The sequence below is a fragment of the Hydra viridissima genome, unplaced genomic scaffold, assembly GCF_058129835.1.
Source record: "Hydra viridissima isolate aposymbiotic clone 2 unplaced genomic scaffold, HvirCarnegie_v1 scaffold_3, whole genome shotgun sequence".
Lineage (NCBI taxonomy): Eukaryota > Metazoa > Cnidaria > Hydrozoa > Anthoathecata > Hydridae > Hydra > Hydra viridissima.
This window is the reverse complement of record NW_028324302.1, coordinates 12,313,353-12,331,860: the sequence shown is the minus strand read 5'-3', so window position 1 is coordinate 12,331,860 and position 18,508 is coordinate 12,313,353. Positions and strand designations below refer to the sequence as shown.

Here is an 18,508-nt window from a genome sequence, read left to right as displayed (position 1 = left end):
AAGATAAAATGCTTTCCTAATCGCAGTTTTTTAGTTGAAGCCAGAAGATTTTTATTGAGAATTTTAACATAAACCTCAGAGTCCATAATTCCATCAATAAACTCCAGTTTTCCTGTTTCGTTCCAAGCCATCGATCCCCATACCATAACATTGCCTCCACTAAATTTTACTGTGCCTCGAATACAACTGAGTGTGAATGCTTCCCCTTTTTTTCTCCATACTTTTTGAGCTCCATCGGACTTTACAAGATTAAATTTTGACTCGTCCGTCCAGAAAAATTTCCTCCAGAATGATACCGGCATATTTACATATTTTTTAGCAAATGCAAGTCTTCGTTTTCGATGGATTTTTGAAAGGGATGGTTTGTTGCGTGGAACTCTTGCTTTGAATCCACTTTCTTTCAATCGATTTCGAATAGTACATGAGCTCACTTTTAACCCAAAATCTTTCTGAAGGAGGCTTGACACTTTTGGTGCTGATAAAAAACGGTTTTTTTGCACCATCTTGACAATTTGTCGATCTAATCTTGATGTTGTTTTACGCTTTGCTCCGAATCTGGGCTGATTTTGCACATATCCAAACATATTATACTTTTTAACCAGATCGCTGATGGTTCCTAATGCCATTCCAGTCGCTTTATTTATCGACCTAAACGTTTTACCTTGCTTGAACAAGTCAATAACCAAATTGCGCTGAGCTTGGGATCATTCCTTGGTTTTAACTCCCATACTTGATGATATCAATGGTAAATCAAATGAATTTAAAAAAATATCAGTCAATTATTAAAAATTACTCGTTGTAAAACAACAATATTTCTAAAACCATTGGTTTAAAAACTTTTTTTAATAATCAATTTCAAAACTTCGTTTACAAAACAACATGTTCGGATAATTATTTTTCATTGAAGTTTTAACACTCCTTCGGGAATCGTTAAATTTTAGCAACGCAAGTTAATTACCTTTGATTAATTTTTTGCAACATAAAATCGTAATTAAATTTGCTTTTAGAATAATTATAAAAGTATTTATCAAAAACATATGTTTTTCGAAAAAAACCTGACAAAGTTTATTTTCCATAAAAAAATCTTTTGTTCGGATACTTATTTCTCTCACTGTACGTATATACTATTTATTTTCATGGGTGGGTTTTTATTCTTCGACACCTACATAAAATCATTTGTTGTGTTTTTTGGACGAAGTTTTTCAAAAACGTACGATATATTTTTTTTCCGCAATAAAATGTTACGCAACAAAACTCCCAACTACAGCTCTCAAATGCATCGAAATTACTACAGCTCAACGCTCGAAATTACTACAGCTCAACGCTCGAAATTACTACAGCTCAACGCTCGAAATTACAGAAAGAAAGTGTAAGAGTTGCTCTTGATAATGAAAACTTTGCTTGTGGGGTTTTCATTGATTTACAAAAAGCTTTTGACACCGTAGACCATGACATTCTCCTATCAAAGCTTAACTATTATGGTGTACGCGGCATACCCTTAATGGTATAAATCATACCTTTCCAATCGTCAACAGTTTATTACTTTAAATGGCACCTTTTTAGACATTAAAAGCGTTTGCATTAGTTTTCCTCAGAGATCCATATTAGGTCCTCTTCTATTTATTACTTATATCAATTATCTTAATCTTTTTATCAAACATTCAAATAGGTATCATTTTGCTGATGATACAAATCTTCAATTAATGACAAACTCCCTCAAAAAACTAAATAAATATCTTAATGAGGATATGGCCAGTCTTGTTCAATGGCTTCGAACAAACAAAATCTCATTGAATACTAAAAAAAAGAAATAGTAATCTTTAAGACGCAATATACTAACTTTTCTGAAAAAACTAACCAGAATCTTCAAAAATGCTTGAACTTTAGGATAAGTGGCCAAAAGCTGCCTTTGTCTAGAAACATAACTTATCTTGGTGTTGTGTAAGATGAGAAACTTTCATTTAAAACACACATAAATAACCTTACTCTCAAACCAAACCGTGCAACAGCATGTTAGCAAAAATTCGACACTACGTTAATTTTAAAACATTACTATCTATATATCACTCAATTTTTGGTTCACATTTACAATATGCATGCCAAGTTTGGGGACAATCTAAAAGCGTTTGTCTTTCTAAAATCGTTTCGCTTCAAAATAGACCAATACAAATAATTAATTTCTGCCCAAGAAACATCCCTACTGACATCCTGTATCTTACATCCAAAGTTTTTCGTTTCTTTGATTTAATCCAGTTTCTAAATTGTTCATTTGTCTGGGATCAACAAAACGGTCTCCTTCCTTCCATATTTCGTAACAACTTTAATTGTGGAACAACGTGTGGGCATAACCTAAGATCAGTCACTTTTAACAACTTAACCATCCCACAAAAACAGACAACTGAACATGAAGTAAATTCCATTACATATCAGTATATCCTTTCTTGGAACACCTTTCCGAACACCCTAAAAACAGATTTCAAAGTCATTCCATCATTTCTACCTAAAAAAGTACGCTTAACTTTATTCTTTACCTCTATAATTTCTTTCTTTATGTTTATGTAAATTTTATAATTTCTTATTTGTGTATATGTGTTTATATGTACGTATATGTGAATAATAACTATTTGACCTATATTTTAAATCTTTTAAAGTCTGGTTTATAAGTGTTACTAATAAATTTTTGTAAAGTTCTACTTTTACTATGTGACTAGTCTATTTCTCTTGTCTTTTCTTTATCTTATTTAGGTCATTGCGTTTTATAGGTGAATTACTATTTGCAATGTTTATTGCAACATCCCTAACACGAAATATATTGATATTGATTTTGTTACAGATTTTAAATTCTTCGTCTAGAATTCCATATGGGGTCTCAATATCGATATAATCGATAAACACTAGGCATCACAATCTCTGCATGGAAAGTAGAATCATGCGGTCATTGGATCGGTCATTTTTTGAGATACCCGTCCTACGATAACGATACAGATATAGAATTGACATCGATTTCGGAAGGACAGATTTTTCCGATACCAACTTCAAAGTATCATTGATGGTAGTAACTAACAAGACTGTTGCTTAAACTAAAAAAAGTGAATGAAAGTTGGCCAGAAACCAAAGTTTAATTATTATAAAGAGAAAAAAGTTGCCATTCTTTAACGAAAGGTAAAAAACTTAAAGAGAGGAAGTTGATACTAACTAGAGGTTAAGTCTTTTAAAGCTTCCTCATACTATGATCACCGTCTTTCAGCTTCTCAAATACATATCAAAAAAATGAGACGTGTAACATTTACCCAAATCTTTGAGTGTCTCTTAGCCTGCACTCTGGCTGTATAAGTTGGCTAAGCATTACCGCCTAACCATGTCAGTAGTTTTATTTTTGTCTTGGAAAAGCTATGAAGGAAATAATTTCTTAGCTTTTTTCACTTTTTTAGCAAATAAGTTGTTTGATGTTTGAGTTTTTAAAAAGCCAAAGTTTTTTGTAACATTTTTTTTTTATCATTATGATGTTCTCTTCTATTTTGGTTTTATTTTGTAGTTGAAGATTTCACTTTTAATTTGCAAATGGCTCGCTTAATACATGTGTTTTTGAGAGGTTTTTTGCTTCATTTGAGTTTTTGACTTTTACCAAATATTTCTTTTGTATTAATTCTTAAACTATGTTAAAATACAATAATAGCGTGATATTTAGTCAACAATCGTCGAAGCACAGGTGATTCCGCGTGGTGGAATCAAATCAAATTCTTCTAAGAAGCCCCAAAAGGCTAGAATGGGCACCTGATAAAAGCTTAACTCTTTAAAACAACGACTGGGCAAGTATTTAAACATACCCTACGTGAGAATGACAAGACAGTTCGTCAATAGGAAAGCTAAAGACTCAGAAAGTCAGCCTAGTATAGCCAAACATATAAATTATTTTACTTAGAGCTATAATTGTGTATTTGTAAACTAAATATCCTGTTTAAATGGCAAGAGTTCGTTTGAGTCTTACAACACATGAAATATTTTCAAACTCTGCACTTTATTTCTTTTTATAAGAATTACTTTGAAATGATATGTTTTTTATTGTAACATTGTCTGGTCTATCCACGATTTAAAGTGAAAGACGTTGGCAAAAACTGTATAGGTTTTGTCCGATCTGCAATCTCCAGATCCATGGCTTACTGCACCGTGAACAAACCAACGTCCGCTGTTGTTGCAAACGAATGGACCACCACTGTCACCATGGCAACCAGAAATTTGGGTTCTTCCGCCGTCTCCTGCGCAGACCATGGCTCTTGTAATGGTAGTCGGTATAGTTCGACTGTTCAACGCGTGGCACGTACTTCGGTCAACTACGTTCATTCTTGCTTGCTGGAGAGTGTGTGTCATGCTTCCCGGATGTCTCGTCTTACCCCATCCTATTTTGCAATTGTGAAGTATAAACATAACTTAGAAATGTAAACTCGCATTCTCATTACAATAATTGGCAAATTTACAACTTTAACGTGATTCGCTGGGTCTCATTTCGTTCAGCAAGTTTTCATTCAAACGCGACTCAAAAAGAGAAACTATAAAGTTGTTTTCTGAAGACCTTCGCTAAAATAAAGCGTTTGCGCTGCTCTTAGCAATAGTGCGAAGAAGGGCCTTGATGATTTGACTTTTTTTTTACACCGCATTAGTTGTTTTTTTTTTAACTAATGCGGTGTAAAAAAAAAGTACCGTTTAAAAAGCGAAGAAAAACCGCGTCAGAAAAAATCGCACTGCACCAAGTCCCTGGTATAAAATGCGCCACATTGAATGATCTGCTCCAAGTACCATTTACAACGTGGAAAAATCAAAGCATTTTTTTTAAAAACGGTTTCATAAAACATGCTGTCCGCATGAACCGTCAGCTTCGATTCCGCCCTGGCCAGTGTCACGATTTTGATAAGACAATCTACATTCTTTGTCATAGATTTAGGTTAGAAATAGTAGAGCTTTGCATACCTGTGATGTAACACGGAGTTCCTGGTGCTACTTCACTTGTAGGTAAACACGCAGTGCTGACGTGATCGTTTAGCTTGGAGGCGCGAACCAACTTAATGAGAGCTATGTCGTTGTCCAGAGTTTGTGGATTATACCCAGCATGCTTGAAGATTCTTACAGCTTGAATATCCTCTTCAGTTCCTTCTCTCTGAGTTATAATATGTTCGCCTGTTCTGAAGTTACGAGTAAAAAATCGATTTTTAAATATGTTTTTATTTATAAAAAATTATGCATTATCGTAAGCTCGATTTATTTCAAAAACCGATGTTAAAGCTTGTACTTTTTCGTTGCTATTCGTTGTAAAGGGAAAAAAAACCTTATGGTTTTTGATTTTTCCGTCTACAACGAATGCTAATAACGTTTTAATATACTTACAATGTTTAAAATGCTTATAAAAGTCTTGATGCTAAATATATTTATAATGTTTATAATGCTTATAAAAGTCTTGATGCTAAAGTGAAAGTGTTACCTTATTGTTATTTGTGAAGGGTTGTATTCTTTACCGTGAATGCAATGAGCAGCAGTAAGAACCCATTGTCTATGGATAAGAGTACCTCCGCAAAATTCTCTTCCTCCGTCCAACAGCAATGTTTGCCAAGGCCATGCGCCTTTCCTTGGAGTCTCTCCCCCAATTACTCGACCAGTTTGAAGTTTTGGATTCCCACATCCTACACGCAACAGAATAAGAGAAAGTTGACGCTCACTTGAAAATCCAGACTTTGCAAAAAAGAAATAATTTAAATCTTAAAAAAAAAAAAAAGAAAAAGAAAAAGAAAACTGCGTTCATAAACTTCGGTTTAAGTGATATTTAGATAATTAATTCGTGCTAAAACCTTTACATAATATTGCTACTTACCATCGGGAGTTGTACTGGTCGTTACTGGTCCTACAAAACAGAAAGTTTAAATTGTAACATTCCTGAGTTTTCATTTATTTGTTTTATCAATAAGTTTCTAAAAATAGATAAACATCGAGTTTGAATGACTTAAATCTTACCAGAAAGTTAGAGATTAAAAATAAGTGCGAAGTATAAGCAAACTGTATTTAACTATGTTTTGAATACCTTTTGATTCAAAATCAATTTATCAAAGGATCTCAAAAAAGGAAAATCTTTGAAACAAAAAATGTTAGTTCACCTACCGATTGGAGGTTTAGTTGGGGGTTGAACAGTCGCTCCACCTAATGAATAGGGAAACAGACATATACCTAATGCAATCACAGCTAAAAGGTTCATAAAATGGCATGGCGAAGGTTTACTTACAGTGGTTGCATGTTTTTTTACAAGTATCTTTCATATAGTCAATCCAGCCGTTTAAGTTGCAGAATACAGAGTTTCCAGAACACCAATCAGGAAATCTGTCAGAACAAGCTAAGAAGTTAAAGAAAAAGTACGTTAGTATTTACTGTTAATACTTTTTAACATTGTTATTTATTCCTTTTGTCAATTCGTTTAATGTCATGAAACATAAAAGACATACCCGAAGCTGTTGTGATTGTGGCGACCACAAATAATAAGACAAGCGTAGTTCGCATCTCCGATCAATCTTTTGTTGGGATAATTCATTTGCTTTTTTATACCAAACTTTATACTTTGTGTTTGTGTACATACTTTGTTCGTTTATACTTTGTGTTTGTTCATATGGTGCACCTGGCATTTTGTTGATATGTCGCTTTATTTCAGCATTAAAATCGAAGATAAATTTACACGGCCAGAACATAACTTAACACTTTTCAACGTTATGAAATGTCATTTAAATTTCTATTTATATGAAATGTAAGTGATATGTATGATATATGAAATAATATATTAGTTTTTGATGGCGCCAAAGTTTATGGAAGGGCTCAAATTCATGTTAAAAGATACTACCACATGATCACTGAAGACGCAAGATAGCTGTAAAACCCCACGTCAATCTGTGTAAACATGCTTACAAACGTCTCCTCCTTCTCGTTTGTTGCTTCTTTGAAAGAAACTAAATGCAACAGAGATGCTTGTTCAGAAATTTTCAAACATAGATAAAGTTAAGTGGGTGAAGATCAATTCAGCTGTAAATACAGTGTGCAACTGTTTACAATAAGCGCAATGGTTTGATGCTCTTAGTTTTATGAATTCAGCTGAAGAAAACACAATCGAACAGTTTCTGTTTTTAAGAACTGCTTTTTTCGAATGAAAACGAGTTTATGAAATTTGCTGTACTTGTTCCGAAGTCTTTTTAAAAACTTGTAAATTTTCTGTACAGCACTCTTAAAATCCGAACTAACTTTGGCGCCCTTTTTTTATTATTTTTTTCGTAAGAATTATCGTTTTGATTTATGGTTTGGAACCTTTGATTCGTACGTAAGCAAGTAATAAAATGAAGAAATATGATTTTTTTTACAATGACATACAAAAATAAGATCGCAACTGACCTTCACCTCTAGGGTGTTACGCCCAAGGATATCACAGAAAGATTTGAGATGGCTAAACGAACTGTGTAATTTATTTATATGATGTTTTATAACTATGATATTTATAACTATGATATTTTACATTTTTGATATTTTATTACTATGATATTTAATAATTATGATATTTTAAGTCGATTTAAAAAGTTTGGTTGCATAGAATGGAAACCAGGATTTTGTAAAACCGTAGGGACTTTAAGGCTAATTAGAACAATTAAAGGCCGAATTCAGCGCAATCCAGTCCGATCCATGAGGAAGGTGGCCAAGTCTAAAGCTAGATCCAAAAGGCAACTCACTACTGAAGAAGTCAAGGGCAAACAAGTTTAAAGAAGTAAGAAACTTTTGTCAATCTTTAAGAAAGGTTAACTAGTAATTCTGTTCTTAGATGAAAAAATTTTTACATTAGTTCTGCATCAAGTTGCAGGACTGATTGCTACATTAGTATTTCAAATCCAGAAGATGTTCCAGAGTCCATTAGGTTCAAGTTCAGGACAAAACATCTTGTTTCTGTGATGATTTTTGGAGTTATGGCCTCAGATGGCCTAATGATGCCCTCCGTTTTTGTTAATTCAGGAATCAAATCCAATGCAGATGCGTAAATTTAAATTTTACAAGACCATGTCTGGCCATGAATCAGTTCTAACTTCAACCCTGATGCCAAAATTGTGTACCAGCAAGATGGGGCTCCACCCCACACAAGCAGAAAGATCAAGGAGTGGCTAAAAAAAAATGTCTGTTTTTTGAGAATTTTGTGGTCACCAATATCTCCAGTTTTAAACCCTCTGGACTACAGTATATGGACATATGTTCACTCAAAGGCCTGTGAGTCTCTACACAACAATATTGCAGCTCTGAAAGCCTCTGTCATCAAACAGTGGAATCCCCAAAGAGTATGTCGATAAAGCATGTAAAAGGTTCAGACCCAGAGTTGAGGTGATCAAGACCAATAGCTAACATATTGAGTAATTTTTTTGAAATCCGTACAAAATGGCATAAAATAAATTATTTTGCAAAAAGAGTTTCCTTGTTTATTCATTTTTATGACCAAGCATTTTCAAAAATTAGTGCAGATTTTAAGGGTGCGTAGTATAGTTTGCTGCGATGTCTTTCTATAAACGTATACATTTCAATGGTAAACGCAATGGGTCATTTTCATAACAATCACACACACAGACAGACAGACACACACAGACACACAAGTTCCTTTTCTAAAAATTAAAAGTTAAAGAAAATAAAATTCTTATAAAATTTGAATTACGCTAAGTATCTTTAACCCAAATAAAAGATATTTGGCAGTATTCGTACTTTACTATAAATGGGAAAGAACTCAAAACTCAAAATTAAAACGAACTGTAAAATAGATTTTTTGGGTAACTTTAGTATATATCGTACATATATATGCTATATATACACGATCTTTCTTACTGTAAATTTTATGATACGGAATATATATATATATATATATATATATATATATATATATATATATATATATATATATATATATATGCGTACGTTCCGTTTGAGTTCCGTTTGTAAACGCATTTATACGTGTAAGTTGCGTTTGAGTTACGTTTTTAAACGCATTTTATATGAGTAAATTGCGTATTAAATGCGTGCGTAAACGCAGTTATTTGCGTAAATTGCGTTTACGTTTACGTAATTAAACGCAATAAATTGCTTCAAATGCGTTTGAGTTTGCGTGTGAGTTTTTATTTCGGAACGCAAACGCAAAACGCAGCTTTTTTTGCATTCCAATGTATGCTTATGTATTATCATTATGTGCACAAACAAGCTTATTATTCTTTGCTTTACTAATTCAATTTAAAATTGTTAATTTGATGCTCAAATTTATTTACTCATCGTTCAGTATATACTCATTGTTCTGTCGATCCAAGATCTAAAGTATGCCACATTAGCAAAAACTGTGTATGATTTGTCCGATCGACAATCACCAGATCCGTAACTTACAGCACCGTGAACTTCCCAACGACCTCCAATATTGCAAACAAATGGACCACCACTGTCTCCATGACAACCTGACAGTTGAGACAGTCCTCCGTCCCCTCCACAAACCATTGCTGATGTAACAGGAAGTGAGATGGTTTTTCTGTTATGAGCTTCACATGTTTTGCGGTTAACAACGTTCATTTTTCCTTGTTGAAGAATGTTTGTCATATCACCAGGATGCTTCGTCTTTCCCCACCCTAAAGATTTACAAACTTTATTGATATTTTAAGAAAATAAAGTTTAATATCAGAATAGATACTTTTAAAAAATTAAAGTTTAGTTTTGAAGAAACGATCAAAAGAAAATTGCGCTCTTTACCTGTTATATAACATGTTGTCCCAGCAGTTACTTCACTTATAGGCAAGCAAGCGGTACTTACGTGATTGTTCAGCTTAAATGGAGACTTCAATTTAACTAAAGCTATATCGTTATCTAACGTTCTTGAATTGTATGAGGAATGCTTAACAATCTTTACAGCTTCAATTTCTTCCTCTGTTCCTTCATGAAAATGTGTATTGTGCTCACCAGCTCTAAAATAAAATGATTTAAAAAGTTATGTCTAGTTTCCAAGCTTCTTCCTGAAGCTCGACACGCTTAATAAACAATTTTCGTTTCTTCTTATCAAGTTATGCCTAATTTAAAGCTAATATCTTTAATTACTCCAGTACCTTTTGAATTGTCTGGTTGAAACGCGTTTCATTCAGAAACATGACAAAATTGAAACTACTTAAACGGAGAAATGTTTTAAAGTTTTTTTCCGAAAAGTTTTTATGAAAATTTTTTTTGCAAATGAACTTTTAACGTAAAAATTTTTTAAAAGGCTAACTTTTGTTTCAATTACCTCATTGAAATGCGCCATGGGTATGATTCTATGCCATCAATACAATGGGCTGCAGTAAGAATCCAGTTTGGAGAAATAATTGTGCCTCCGCATACAGGCGTTTTATTTTCTACCATCAGTACTTGCCAAGGCCATGAACCTCTTGTAGCTGTTTTTCCTGCAATAACTCGCCCTTGCTGTATTTGTGGATTACCACATACTAAAATAAAAATCAATTATCGTTAATACTCCTGAGGTACTGTTTGTAGGTTAACGGTAAGAAAAGAATTATAAAATACCTGTTGTGTTGCTTGAAGGCGTTGATCTTGTTGTTGTAACTAATCAAGTAGTAAAAGTTGTCAGAGAAAAAAATTCACTTAACATTTTTTATATTTTTTATATTTTTTGTATTTTTTATATTTTTTATATTTTTTATATTTTTTATATTTTTTATATTTTTTACATTTTTTATATATTTTATATTTTTTATATTTTTTATATTTTTTATATTTTTTATATTTTTTATATTTTTTATATTTTTTATATTTTTTATATTTTTTATATTTTTTATATTTTTTATATTTTTTATACTTTTTATATTTTTTATATTTTTTATACTTTTTATATTTTTTATACTTTTTATATTTTTTATATTTTTTATATTTTTTATATTTTTTATACTTTTTATATTTTTTATATTTTTTATATTTTTTATAATTTTTATATTTTTTATATTTTTTATCTTTTTTATATTTTTTACATTTTTAAAATTTTTTAATTTTTTATATTTTTTATCTTTTTGATATTTTTGATATTTTTTATCTTTTTGATATTTTTTATCTTTTTGATATTTTTTATCTTTTTGATATTTTTTATGTTTTTCATTTTTTTCATACTTTTTATATTTTTGTACGACTTCACTTAGATCCCTTTAGTATTTTCTTGATATTTTTCAGCCGAGAAAAAAATGTTCTTTGTCTCAAAAGATCTTTAATGCAAAAGTTTGAGTTTATGAATAGTTGGTAGTTTAAAACACACACACACACACACACACAAATCACGACCTGATCTGAAAACCTATATTGTCTTAAAGAAAATTTTCTGATAAACTTTTACCTAATGGAGGTTGAGTTGATCCGACACCTGAGAGAGAGAGAAAATATTTTAGACTAAAATATCTAAATACAAAAAAGGTTTTTTTACTGAAACAGAAAGGGAGGGGCGGCAATAATTCAAGGTAATCCCTGTAGTAAGGCCTACAGAAGGTAGTGATTGTAGTTTTAGCTAAATATCAAATTTTTATCTATAAAAAAATAATTTACATTTAAGATAAGATCTCTTACATAAGTTGCATGTTTTGGGACACAACTGCTGCATAGTGGCTTTCACTGTGTCTGATCCACAAAGGGATTGTATTGAACGACAATCGTGATATGTGTCTTGACACACTATACGTAAGAAACAATTGGTATGAAAAATTCAAATTTACATTTATCAAGAATTTTAAAGAAAAAAATCAGCGTTAAATAAAATACCTGTCGGCTGTGACGTATTGGTTATCGAACCTTGATAAAAAACAAATATTAAAAAATACAAAAAGTACCGGAAGAAAAGGTAAAAAATATTTTCACAATTTTTCTTTAACTCAAAAAACAATTATTTTCCTTTAGGACACACTAACTATAAATTTTCTACAAAATTTGTTTTATCAATACGTTTTGGTGCTTTTATAATCAAGTAAGCCTCATGGATCAAAGTTTTGTATAAAAAGAGGACGGGAAATCAGCAAATTATTTCAAATTTAAATGTCTTTATTAATTTATAAAATTAGATGCAAAGTCACAGGAGGGCCGAGAAAATATTGTAATCGAATTCAGTTTTTTTGAGGCAGAACTTCTGTTTTGTTATTTTTTACCAAGATTATTGGAGTAACAATTTACATTAAAAAACAACAATAGGAACAATTGTTTTAACAATAGGAACAATTGTTTTAACAATAGGAACAATTTTTTGAATGACATTTGTGTTGATAAAAAGATTATAACATGATGGAATTTTGCATGTGTAAGCCAGTTTATCGTTTCATCAAATTAAGCTTCTTGGAAAAGTGCCAAGCAAGGACCCTATAATTTATATTCCTTGAATATTCTAACATGTTTTCCAATTTTATTCCATGTTTTATTATTATTTTTATTTCATGTTTAAAAGGTTATTTGTTTATTTTTGTTTTTTTTTTTTGATAAAAGAATTTATCATTGGTTTTTATATTTTTTAGTTATTGGTCTTGAGGTATTTTAATAATAGAGGTATTTGGTTTTTTCTGGCTTTTTCTAATGGTATCCAGGATAGATGAATATTACTAGTAATATCTGCCTATTAACTTATACAAATACCTATACCAACGTATATCAACATCTATACCAACGTATATCAACACCTATACCAACGTATATCAACATCTATACCAACGTATATCAACACCTATACCAACGTATATCAACACCTATACCAACGTATATCAACACCTATACCAACGTATATCAACACCTATACCAACGTATATCAACACCTATACCAACGTATATCAACACCTATACCAACGTATATCAACATCTATACCAACGTATATCAACATCTATACCAACGTATATCAACACAAAACTCAGAGGAGTAAGTTCCAGGAGTAAAAAACTTTAAAACCGAGAAAAGGAGAAAAGTTGAGCGGTCTCGCTTGAATTCTTCAAAAAAAAAAAACAAAAAAAACTTGAACTTACAAAAATTGCATGTTTTTTGACACCAACGCATCATCGTATTTTTTGCACTTTCCATTCCACACTGATGAATAAGATTGTAACAGCCATGGTAATCATCTTTACATGCTAAAAAATTACACGTCCAAGTTTTTAATTCGGTATGTTGAAAATGTTTTATTATTACAACGTGTTTTTTGTTTACACGAGCAAGTGAAAGGTTTACCTGATGCAAATGAGACTAAGAGTGAAAGAATCACGGAAAACAGTTTTACATTCATCTTCATTTCCTCATGAAAGAATTAAAATTATGTATTCTCGGTCTTATACGAAATTTCGGAATCTAATATTTGCTCATTACGCTTACATTTTACACATAAACCCAAAACAAAAACTCCTTATTTAGACAGCTGCGCATCGCTACGAACTTTTGTAGTATCATATTTTACTACATATTAAGTTAGGTATGGCAATGGTTCTGACCTGTCACACACAGTTTTTTCACTTTATTTCAAACGTTATCACTTTATTTCGAACGTTTTGTCTGCAATTGATGTTATTTTTATACTCGTAATTTAAGTTATATGCTTTCGTAAATTTTTTAAAATTTTCGAGAATTCTTCTTTTTCATACGTTATTCTTATTTGCAAGGAATCCAAATGTTAATGAAAAAGATTTTGCTTACATTTAAAGAAATTTCTCTTATACTTGAGATTTTCCAAAAAACATGGAATCAACTTTTACTATCAAAATGAATGTAGATATAGCTCTTGCATTAAATATAAACACCTTATCAACCGACAATATCAAGTTAGTAAACTTTTTGTGAAATTTCAGAAACGTACTTTAAAGAATATTAGGTCATACTGTTTCAGGAATAATTGATTTATCTGAATTCGACGAGATTTATTGTATTTTGTATGTAAAGATCGACTTGTTTTTTGAAATTTTCTCTATCTACAATAAAAATTCATCTACAATATAAAAAAAGGATCTAAAAAAATTATAATTGAAAGAAACCAAAATAAATTGATGGACTTGATTATTTTGTATTGAAACAGCAAAATAAATTGATGGACTTGATTATTTTGTATTGAAACAGCAAAACTTATCGTGAGTTATGTTTGATTGGTATGTTATGTCTCCTAGTGTACACAAATTAAAAGTGCATACTTTTAAAAGTTTCAAGAAACAGGTTTTATCCAGTTCTCTAACATCGCTAACACACCTATATAGTGTCGCTAGAGAACAGCATGGTTTCATCAACTGACATGCTGATTGATTAAAACTATTGGCGGAAGCTTGAGCTTGATCATCAGATTTGAATCCAAATGAATCTGTTTTGGGTCAGATAGCTCGAAAATGCCACTAATTTTTCTAGGGAATAAAAATAAAACTAAAATTCAAATGATGAAGGACGATTCCTGGTGTAAGGAAAAATTCACCTAAGCTCTTAGGGCTTTCCAGCAAAACTTAGCACTAGTAAAGAAAACCATCTAGTTTTTTCGAAAAAAAAAAAAATTCCCCATGACAATGGATATATGTCACCTAACTATATTTCTGTTTGGTCTATCAGGAGTCTATGAAGATTGCTAAAAAAATTCCGGATTTGAGAAAAGACGTGTTCAAACTCGTGTCTTACTAACGCGCAATTAAGTTTTTTAGTCTTTAAGTCATCATTAAAGCAGGGAAAGTTATAGTAGTAGTACTAAAAATAATGTGCAATTTAGTGATCCAAAATATCGGGCGGCCGGAAAAAGCTTCCGCCCCCCATTTAGTAGTGGCCTCAAAAACATTTTGCAGCTAACAAAATTTTGGGAGACAGCTTACAATAGCCGTTTATCAACTCTTTGTTGATGGAAAGACTCCAACAGCTACAAAAAAACTACACGTAAGATTATAAACTCAATTTTTATCTTGAAAACAAGCAGGTCTTTAACATAAAAACCGTTTGAAACTGTTTAATTTAGCTGAATTCATAATTCACTAAGATAATACATTTTTATTTACGGCTGAACTAATCTTTACCCACTTAACTTTAACTAAAGTTTTAAACAATTATAGCACCCGTTTTGTTTTATTTCGGTTTCAGTTACATTTAGTTTATTTCAAAAAAGCTGCCAACGTTGAAGGAGGAGCAAAAAAGAAGGAAAGAGTCAGCATTTACGAGCTGTGTTTACACAGATATTGTAGACGTGCGGTTTTGGAACTACCTTACTTTTATATCAAAGCACTTTTTTAATATGCTTTGAAACCTATTGTGAGGGCGGGGTTTATGTGTTTTTCTATGAGGTTTTTTTTGTTAGTTTCTCTTCTTTGAGGAAGGGGTTTTTATTATTTTTCTTTCTGTTGTGTCCCTTTAGTTCTATGAGTGTGATGGTGCGGGATAGGATGTTCCTAAAAAACCAAAGTTTAAAAATGTCAATCTCCACGGCTATTTTTTGGTGATGGGTAGCCTTTAAACCCTCAATTTCAAACTTCAGCCCAAAATGTTAACCTAACCCTTGTCCCAAGTCCCCTCAAAATATTTTTTCTTGGTTTTTTCAAAGATTTTTAATTATTTTTAATCTATTACTTTTTGTAATTAAACAAACAAGTAAACTCAGTTTTAACTTTTATTTTAGATATATGTTCAGAAAAAAAAATCAAATGCCTGATAACAAGTTTAATATGGGGATTAAAATATCATAAATATTACTCATTTTTCATATTTATTCGTATTACTCAAGATATGTTGAGTAATTATGATAATCATTCTCATTAAAAGAAACAACACTTTTTTCTAACTTATTATACATTTGAATATAAAGTAATACACAAAGCTGTTACAAATTGATTTAAATGGAAAATTGTAACTACATCAGTAAAAGTTTGTTTAAAGACTAATCAAAGCTGCCTTTTTGAAATCGGTAAAACACTTTCTGTGGTTTTCAACTACTTGTAACACACTTTGCTTGCTTTTTTCATCTTTTGTGAGGGACAATGAAATGTTTTGCATCAATTTTACACCTCTCTCAGCAAGGGTTTCAAGCAGAAGCTAAGAGTTTTATTGAATCAATGATGAAATTTTTGCATTTTTTGTCACTACAGGAAAGGTTGGTGCACCTTTTTTCAGCTCACCACATTGGTAGGATTGGAGTTTCTTAAAAATATTCTTTTTTTGATTGTCAGACAACTTTTTTGAAAACAATTGAAAAACTGCAATCTCCTCGGTTAAATACCGAAAATGATTTTTAAATATTCTTCAGGTCCTTTCTGATATATCCTTGTTAATTTCCCTATTGCTTGTCTATCTGACTGTTTCTTGTGAGGATCCTCCTTTACTTTCCCATCCCAGTGCAAAACACAAAATTCAGGAGCCACAAACGTTGATTTTATTTCATCTTCCATTGCTATTTTCTTGACGAAAACGGTGAAACGAAGTTTTTGAAAAAATCACAACCTTAATCAACTCCACTACTTTTTAGTATCGCAGCTGTGATCCCTGTTGCTTGATTAAGGGACAGATTCAAGCGGTCAGCCATTTGACAAACTTCTTTAGCTTTTAAAGGATTAGTAGGTGGTTTTACGAACAGTTCTTTCTAAGGCTTTTTAAGGGGAAGAAAATCTTCATTTGAATAATAGAGATGCTCATCTTCTCTGGAATCTTCTAAAATCACTTGTGTTGATATAACGTTTTTTTTTTGCGAACTTTACACTCGATTGTTTCCTTTTTTTTATAACTTTGCAATTTTCTTGTAAAATCTTTGTCTACACGAAGCCTAAAACGACTTTTTTTTCATTCTTTAAAGCATCTAAAAACTTTTAATCTTCTTTTTTTTGTTTAATGTTCTTTAATTTGTCACACTGAACTGCTTCTTGATGTACAGTATAAAAAAACTCTTCTAGTTGATTTAAAAACAGCTGCGATTTTTCATCATTTCTACTTGGATAAGGTTCTGTATGATTCATATAAATTTGTAATTTTCTGTTTCTATTTGTCTTTCTTTTGTGTTTTTATTCCTGTTTTCTCCAATATAGCACACGTCAGTTATCTTACTGCATATAATTGTATCACTAATAGAGTACTTGTCATGTTTCATAGGCGCTTCTTTCAAAAAGAAAAAGTATCGCATTACCTCTCGTTTAGTTGGCACTCGGTTTAAAGTTAGTTGTTCCAGACGGTTCCCCAACAACCAAATTTGGCATTTTGAACATAAACTTGACTCATACTCACAAAAGCTAACTTTAAAACTTTCACAAAATGCACCGCAATATCTCTTAGCAGCATAAACATAACCTCAATCTTTAACTAGAACAAAACAAAAAGATGACCATATAAGCATCAAAACAAAAGACAGCTAATTACTACAATTTTGATGTGCTGCAGTGCTGCCAACTTTGTACTATGTTAATATTTCAATAGTTAGGCTCTTCATATATTTAAAAATACCAATCAACGTGAAAAATGAGTAATATTTATGATATTTTAATTCCCATATTAAACTTGTTATCAGGCATATGATTTTTTTTCTGAAAATATATTTAAAATAAAAGTTAAAACTGAGTTTACTTGTTTGTTTACTTACAAAAAGTTATAGATTTAAAATAATTTAAAATCTTGGAAAAAAACCGAGAAAAAATATTTTGGGGGACTTGGGACAAAGGTTAGGTTAACATTTTGGGCTGAAGCTTGAATTTGAGGGTTTATAGGCTACCCATCATGAGAAAACAGCCGGGAAGATCGACATTTTTATACTTTGGTTTTTTCGGAACACCCTAGTACGGAAATAAAGTGTAATGTTGGCGTAAGATATAAAATGTGATACGGTGAGGTTTGGCTGTCAGTGTGTTGCGCATATAGGAGCGTGGTAGGAGCTTGATAGGAGCGTGATAGGAGCGTGGTAGGAGCGTGGTAGGAACGTGGTAGGAACGTGAGACTTTTCAATAACAATTAACTCATATAGTAATGATAGTAATTTTGCTTTACTCGAAATGCATACAAAAACGGTGATACTTACCACTGGTTTTTCTTCCTTGCTTTATTTTACTTAAATACTCTCAACTATTTCTCATAAGTATATATTTCGTTAATATTAACTTATTCAAATAACAATACATTAATACAGATAATGGCACATTTAACGCCACTCAAATAATTTTTCTTACCAACTCTGCTTCATAAGATTCTCTTGAAAATCTCCATAAATTCTTCTCATTAAGTTCTCTTCGAAATTTCCAAAAATTCTTTTTTCATAAGATTTTCTCATAAGGAGAATTTCTCAAAATCTCTTAAAACTCATTTCTAAAATCCAAAAATAAGAACTTCTTCAAAAACTCATTCATAATACATCCTCAAAAACTCTCTTTAAAAATCTCTGCAAATCTCCGTCAAAAACTCCCCAAAAACTCTCCGAAAACCCCTAAGATTTTCTTAAACGTTCCTTTTCTATCTGTCCTAAGATGTTTCTTGAATTCTCGTATATACAATGAGTTTTTT

General features: G+C 31.4%; 2 protein-coding genes across 2 annotated transcripts; both read right to left on the bottom strand.

Moving 5' to 3' along the window:
• Nucleotides 1–3,999: 3,999 nt before the first annotated feature.
• Nucleotides 4,000–6,994, bottom strand: LOC149891057 (trypsin-like). Its single transcript, XM_090083146.1, has 7 exons — nt 6,483–6,994; nt 6,266–6,373; nt 6,145–6,183; nt 5,861–5,890; nt 5,474–5,672; nt 4,966–5,177; nt 4,000–4,397 (listed from the first exon to the last, which is right to left on the bottom strand). Exons 1-7 carry the CDS (start codon nt 6,535–6,537, stop codon nt 4,060–4,062), a joined length of 981 nt encoding a protein of 326 aa, XP_089939272.1. The 5' UTR covers nt 6,538–6,994; the 3' UTR covers nt 4,000–4,059.
• Nucleotides 6,995–9,286: 2,292 nt separating this feature from the next.
• On the bottom strand, nt 9,287–13,388 carry LOC149891056 (trypsin-like). The gene is made up of 9 exons (XM_090083143.1): nt 13,256–13,388; nt 13,054–13,158; nt 11,815–11,844; nt 11,623–11,727; nt 11,396–11,422; nt 10,579–10,617; nt 10,301–10,499; nt 9,778–9,989; nt 9,287–9,656 (listed from the first exon to the last, which is right to left on the bottom strand). Exons 1-9 carry the CDS (start codon nt 13,314–13,316, stop codon nt 9,316–9,318), a joined length of 1,119 nt encoding a protein of 372 aa, XP_089939269.1. The 5' UTR covers nt 13,317–13,388; the 3' UTR covers nt 9,287–9,315.
• Nucleotides 13,389–18,508: the final 5,120 nt, after the last annotated feature.

Excerpts from the sequence above, each read along its gene's own strand:
- LOC149891056 (XM_090083143.1), bottom strand. The coding sequence starts at position 13,316 with ATGAAGATGAATGTAAAACTGTTTTCCGTGATTCTTTCACTCTTAGTC. Across the intron at positions 10,618-11,395 it reads ATCAACTCAACCTCCATTAG|TTACAACAACAAGATCAACG; the intron begins GTAAAAGTTTAT and ends CTACTTGATTAG. Across the intron at positions 10,500-10,578 it reads GCCTTCAAGCAACACAACAG|TATGTGGTAATCCACAAATA; the intron begins GTATTTTATAAT and ends TTTTTATTTTAG.
- LOC149891057 (XM_090083146.1), bottom strand. The coding sequence starts at position 6,537 with ATGCGAACTACGCTTGTCTTATTATTTGTGGTCGCCACAATCACAACA. Across the intron at positions 6,374-6,482 it reads CACAATCACAACAGCTTCGG|CTTGTTCTGACAGATTTCCT; the intron begins GTATGTCTTTTA and ends TTAACTTCTTAG. Across the intron at positions 6,184-6,265 it reads TAAAAAAACATGCAACCACT|GTGGAGCGACTGTTCAACCC; the intron begins GTAAGTAAACCT and ends CCTATTCATTAG.